The 6,058-nt window shown below is 46.4% G+C and overlaps 1 protein-coding gene across 5 annotated transcripts in view; it reads right to left on the reverse strand.

Annotated features, from left to right (window-relative positions):
* Positions 1 to 6,058, reverse strand: part of NONO (non-POU domain containing octamer binding) — a 13,898-nt gene that overhangs the window by 7,290 nt on the left and 550 nt on the right. For 2 of the 5 annotated variants that reach the window (XM_011371430.2, XM_011371428.2), the window contains exons 2-4: positions 5,687 to 5,787; positions 1,305 to 1,464; positions 180 to 373 (exon numbers count right to left, since the gene is read on the reverse strand). In XM_011371430.2, the coding sequence (XP_011369732.1) occupies positions 180 to 373; positions 1,305 to 1,455 (345 nt within the window). In that variant the 5' untranslated portion in view covers positions 1,456 to 1,464; positions 5,687 to 5,787. The remainder of the gene's footprint in view (positions 1 to 179; positions 374 to 1,304; positions 1,465 to 5,686; positions 5,788 to 6,058) is intronic. The other 3 variants (XM_011371429.2, XM_011371426.2, XM_023537454.1) reach the window with 2 other exon arrangements.

Here is a 6,058-nt window from a genome sequence, read left to right on the forward strand (position 1 = left end):
CTCGAAACAAAAACCTGGAAGGAAAGACATAATAAAGTCGGCATATTTCGTCCCGTTCCACCAACTACAAGCACAAGCCTTAAAGAAACAGACCGTCTGAGAAGTATTACTGCCTGATGTCCCATACCCATCGTTCCCCTGCTTCCTCGCCTTCGCTCTACGAACCTACAGTCGCTTACCAATCGGATAAAGCCAAAGCCCTTATCCTTATGAATGAAGACTTCGCCCGCCTTCCCGTATTTCTCGAATAGCTTCCTCATTTCCTCCTCAGTGATGTCAGGGGGAAGATTGCCCACAAAGAGCCGGCTACGCTGGGTGAAGGTCTTCTCTCCCGGCTTCCGAAAATTCTTCAGGTCAATAGTCAAGCCTTCATCTGAGAGAAAACACACCGTCACTCACGAGATCGGGGACAGAGATTTACGGTCATTCTCAAAGACCTACAACAGCTGCTAGATTAGGAAACTTAATTGCTGCAGAGAAGTCGAACGCCATGGCCCCCCGCACTCTATCCGCTACCCACCTATCGTCACTCTGCACCTCAGAAGGGGAAGGCAGGGCCAAGGATCTGGGGGGACTTCTCAACAGCTCTACTGAGGGTCGGGAGCCGACCTGGACTGAGTCAGACACGGACAGACAAGACGGGAACTACTGGCCAAAGAGAAAATGAAGCAAGTCGAGGAACTCTACGTGAGTTAGGGATCCGCTTGTTATAAGACACGAGTGTGCCATTTTCCCACTCTCAAAGGCTTCCGTAAGGGAATGAAAAAAAAAATGAGTTAGGAACGGGCAGTCTTTGTAGAAATCTCTGCAAATCAAGAGGGCTGGGGGTGGGGGGAGGAGGTAGGTTCCCGGAGGGCGCACAGAACAGGTGTTAGGTGCTCAAAGTTTACCACTTAAAAATGGGCTGGCTTAGGCCCCGGGCTAAACGCATTAACACTGGGTAGCAGACCGTTTTGCCATCACAGTCTTAAAGAACTTGTTCTGAATCTTCCCTAAGACCAGCCATCTGCTGACTACCTCCAAGCAACCAAGCTCTGAGGTAAAACATGCAGACGTCTGCTTAGCGGCACACTGTGCCAACACAGCCAGGCGACCTGAACGCGACGGCCGTCCCTGCGACACACACGTCTGCTCCTTGCTTCCAGAGAATCAGCCTTTTTCTAGCCTGAGAAGTAGTAAGAGGTAAATAGGAGAAGAAGAACAGAGACCTTACTCCTTTACGCTCCCAAAAGACTCATCTAAAAACCGAGAACCCATTCCCGAGAGGGAGCCCGCGTCTACCCCATCGCCCAGCGCGCACTCACTCTGGCTGCTGGCTTGCTGCCCGTTCGCGGGTATCGGAGGCGGCGGCGGCTGCTGCTGCTGCTGCTGGTGGTGTGGCTGGTGGTGATGCTGATGATGCTTCCTGGGAGCATGGTTCTGCTTCTCCAAGTTAAAGGTCTTATTGCTCTGCATTTTTGCGCCCTGCAAAGAAAACGTGGACTGTCAAGCGCGGTGCTGAGGACGCAGTCGGCCACTTCCTGGTGACTTACATGCCGTGAATCGCCAGGCTTTGCCAGATCTGAACCACCGGGAACTTTGAACAAGTATGGCAACACGGAAAAGCAAGCGGGCGTCAGCAGCTGCGTCGCACAGAAACCCGACAAGTACCGGACGAGAACGGCTTGCACTAGACCGGCCCGAGCAATCTTTCAACTCGATCGTTTTATACGTTACTAGGAAACGACCCCCCCACCCCGCATCAATCTACCCCCTAAATGCTGGCCCTATCATAACATTAAAGTACATTTACAAAGCACGATTATTGAGACAGATTCTAGTTAGCCCAAGGACGAGATCGCAACAGTCTTGCTCTTCCCCGGCACCTGCGCAGTCCTAGCCCCTGCGGGTTGGACGGCGGGCAAGTCCTAGTCCGCCGCGGCCTCGATCCTGCGTAGGTTTGACACGCGGTCCTGCACTACTTAGTAAGCTACTTCTGTGCGGTTCCTTAGGCTGTTATAAAAGGGATAATAATAAGGTGGCTATGAGGATTAATTAATATGTGAAAACACCAGTTTGGTGCAGTAAACACCGTTATTAATCACAATGGACCGATAAATAGCTACCAAATACAAAATGATGACTATACGGCGGTTTTAAAATGCAAACTTTCTAACTGATCAGATTAAGTTAGGACAATCTTCCTCATCCATGGACATTCTTCAGTAAAGGAAATAAAAGGGCAAAAGTCGATTCTAAGTCCATTCCCCTAAACACAAGACTCTCCGGTCAGAATTTAGCTGAAGATGCAGAAAAGGACCTTTCCGCGAACAGAGGAAGTTACATGCCTTAGACGAAACAATTTGACGAAGGCTTGGTAAGTCGGATGATTGATATCATGGGAATACTTTTATAGGTATAGAAACTTTCCTAATATGTTTTGTATCACATCCCACCCAAACTAGAAATATCAATGCAATTATGAAACACGGTATCCCAAAGTTGTGTCCTGAGACAACAGGTAACAAGAGCTATGGAGATGTTCCTATTCCTTAACTCGGGAATCCCAGTCCTAGAAACTGACCCTAAAGATATGACTTTAAAAATTAAAAATCACATCCATGACGTAGTCACTCCGATGGTCTTTATGTTAACAATAAAAATGTCTTCCATACCCAAATTTAGGGGCGTGGTTTCTAAATTATGGCCCGCCTATATTGACGGAAAGTTCTACAGTATTAAAATGTACGAAGACTGTGTAAACATGAAAAATCATGCTTTAAGAAGGCAGGGATTTTTAATGCACGGACGTAGAAAAGAAACAGAAGGCAGACACAAGTGAAAACTGTCCCCCTCGAAGGTTACTGATATTTTTGACCCTTCGTTTTTTTCACTAATTCACTCAGCAGATAAATCTCACTGCTTGCTATTTGCCAGGCACTACTATTCTAGGAGCTGCGGGTGCAACAATGAACCCGGCAGACTAGTGCCTCCAGGGGAGCTTACCTACTTCAAACAATATACATGATAATCGACGGTACTTAAAGGTTAAGTGTTACAGGGAAATGAAGGCAAAAGGGAGGGGCAGGGAAAGTAGATAAGGGAGTGGGAGGAGAGAAAGGCAGCAATTTGCAAAAGTTGTGAACTGAGCCTCTCTGAAAAGGGGACATTTAAGCCCGGACTTCAATTGTCATCGATTTTATGTTTCTCATTAACAAGGCAGCTATTACAAGATACATTTTTATTATAAAGATCTTGAATTATTTTGCAATTTGCCTCGCCTATGACACAGGACCGACACTTTTCACGTCACTAAATCTTCTACTTTAATTGTTAAAGGACGCAGCACGCAGCTGTCAACCGAGCCCCTGCTACGTTGGACACTTGGGTTTCTAATTCTTCGCCGTTAGAAATGAGGCTCCCAGCTAAATCTTGGGGCACAGCCCAGAGTAAATATTCCTCCTATATTTCCAATTTTGTTTCTTTACCTTCCCAAACATACGTTATCAGGTCAAGGGCTGCGATCACAGTGCACCACTGTATATTCAGCTCATTATTTCTAGAGTGTCAACGTCATTATTATAATCTTTAACAGCTACACAGAGTCAGTGTGGATTACATTCATTTACTCAACGACTCACTACTACGAGCCGTTCAGGTTGTTTTCTGTGTTTTCCTATTACACTGTGGCAGTAAATATCTCCTTGCTTATAGCTTTCTGCTTATTTCCTTAGGATAAAAATGAAATAATTAAATCTATCTTTGTGACTTCGGCTACCTAGTGCAGCACTGCATTCTCAAAAAGTTTTAACAACTTTAAATGCCATGAACAGGTGTAGCGGTTGTCCAGGATATGGAACACCTTAAAAAGAAAGAAAAAAAGAAATCGTAATTTTCAAGTAAGATACATAAAAGAAAACGAAAACGAGCAAAATGTAAAGTCGCCCCCGGCAACGGTGGGGGGCGGGGTAAGGCAGGCATTAGAACCAGACCTTTTCCTGTTTAAGTCCCAGGTATTCAACATCTCCCTTATCCCCACCCCCCAAAGTGGCCCAAGGCAGAAACTGGAACCATCTCCACGGCCATTTCTTCAAACTAGCTCTTTTTACTTTCTTACCTCTGGCGAGAAGCCCAGGAACCATTTTTTTCCTGCAGCCTCCCAGGCCCCAGCCTCAATACCTCGCATCCCATTCGGGAATCTACAATTTATATTACACGTTACCATAAATCATTAGAGAGATCCCCTCAAAACTGAAATATTACAAAGCCTATATCTCCATCTTAACCAAACTTCATTCCATTTCAAAAAGGCCATTTTGCAACTTTTGAGTAGAAATGACCCCCCTCCTCCAGGATAAAGTGCTAGGATGTTCTAAACCATTGAAGATTACTTTAAAGGAGGTTTTTTGGACTTAAGAAAGCGTAGCCTGAGAGATAAGGTGATAATACAAGAGCTTTAGCGAACATTATGTACCAGGCACTGTGCTAACTCTGCAACCATTTAGTACTCGCAACTATTATTCTTCTGGATAAGAAAAATGATGCCCATTCAAGGTCACACAAGTGTGACGGGGCCGAGTGGAGAATCTCAGACTCATCACTATACTACGAGCTCTGTAATCAAAGTCAGCTCAATCTCAGTTTCAGAGTCCAGCCAACTTATTAGCCATGTCACCTAACCCCCGAGCCTCAGTTTCCTCACCTGTAAGATGGGGACGACGGTTTCTAACTCACAGGGTTATTTTAAGAACTAAACGAGATCATGTATATATGAGACACTTGTTCCTGCTGGCAGCCACTCCCCTTACCTCTACACAAGTTAGGCGCTCCTGTTAGACAAATGTCAGTCTTCCTCCACTCCTTTCGATTCTAGCAAAAATCATCTTTTTATAACTACATCTATTTTTTAAATAAACGTGTCCGTCACGCTCATCTTCATAATCCCTCCCTTCAGGTGCTTCTTTCCCAAGCGGGCATTCAATGCTGAAGACTAAGTAGTCTTCTATAAGTCACCTAAAACAGTACTGTCGCTATCTCCTGATGATGATGATGACCACCCGTATCATCTGGAAAAATGTGCCAAAACCTAAGTGATAAAGTCACTGCCCCCTAACCACGGGGCCTCCAAGAGAACAAAGCACAAAGAGCAGCAGCAGCAAGAATTTCTGTCCTAAAGAACAGTCTAGCCGAAGGGCTGGCTTGATAAGAAACAGGTACTGCTGGCTCACAAAGGCGGACCACCGGGCACCAGAGTCACACAAACATTTAGGTAGGGGACCCCCGTGCTACATCACACGTATCTGCAACCTAAATAAACATCTTCTTAATTTTAGGGACAACGATCAACTTTTTAAGGTGGAAACTGTGGGGAAATCTGATAAAAATCTACTCAGGCCGCGGCATAGGAAGCAGCCTGAGGCTGTGGAGGGCGCGTAGCCACCCGGCCTGGTCCTTTCCTGTTTTCTAAGAGTTTCCTAGGACCTTTCATCTAACGACAAGGAAGTTGGACAAAGACAGGATAAATCTAGGCAGATTTATCAAAGAAAAACACACAGCATAGTAAAATTTAAAATTCCCGTTTCAAAACGAACCGCTTCTTAGTATAAGTGCCATGCGACATATCCTAAAAAGAAAAAAAAAACAATCGCTGTCCATGTGAAATTCGGAACAGGGCGTCTGGCATTGTCTGGCTGCCCCCTCCACCTACCTCGACCTAGATGGAAGATAGCAAAGTGCCTCCCCGTCGTCTCTACCCTCGACTTCTCCGTTAAGAACACAAAGAAAGGTGTCGCCTTACGACAATCGTTTCTGCAAAGCGGAGAATACTCGATAGGACATCCACACAACGAAGTTTGATTTTTAAGAGTGATGCTGCGCGTGGGTCGGGCAGCTAGGCGGCCGGACCGAGAAGAGGACTCACAGGAACCCGACGAGGGAAGCGGCGGGGTCCCGCCGAGCAGATGAACTTCCCGGCTAAGAGTTTTGACAAAGGAACGTCGCTCGGGGGGGGGCCCAGCCCGCATTCAGAGCCCGGGGCCTCGCGGGGACGAGAGGGGCGCCCGACAAAGCGGCTCGGGGC

Source organism: Pteropus vampyrus, unplaced genomic scaffold, assembly GCF_000151845.1.
Source record: "Pteropus vampyrus isolate Shadow unplaced genomic scaffold, Pvam_2.0 Scaffold191, whole genome shotgun sequence".
Lineage (NCBI taxonomy): Eukaryota > Metazoa > Chordata > Mammalia > Chiroptera > Pteropodidae > Pteropus > Pteropus vampyrus.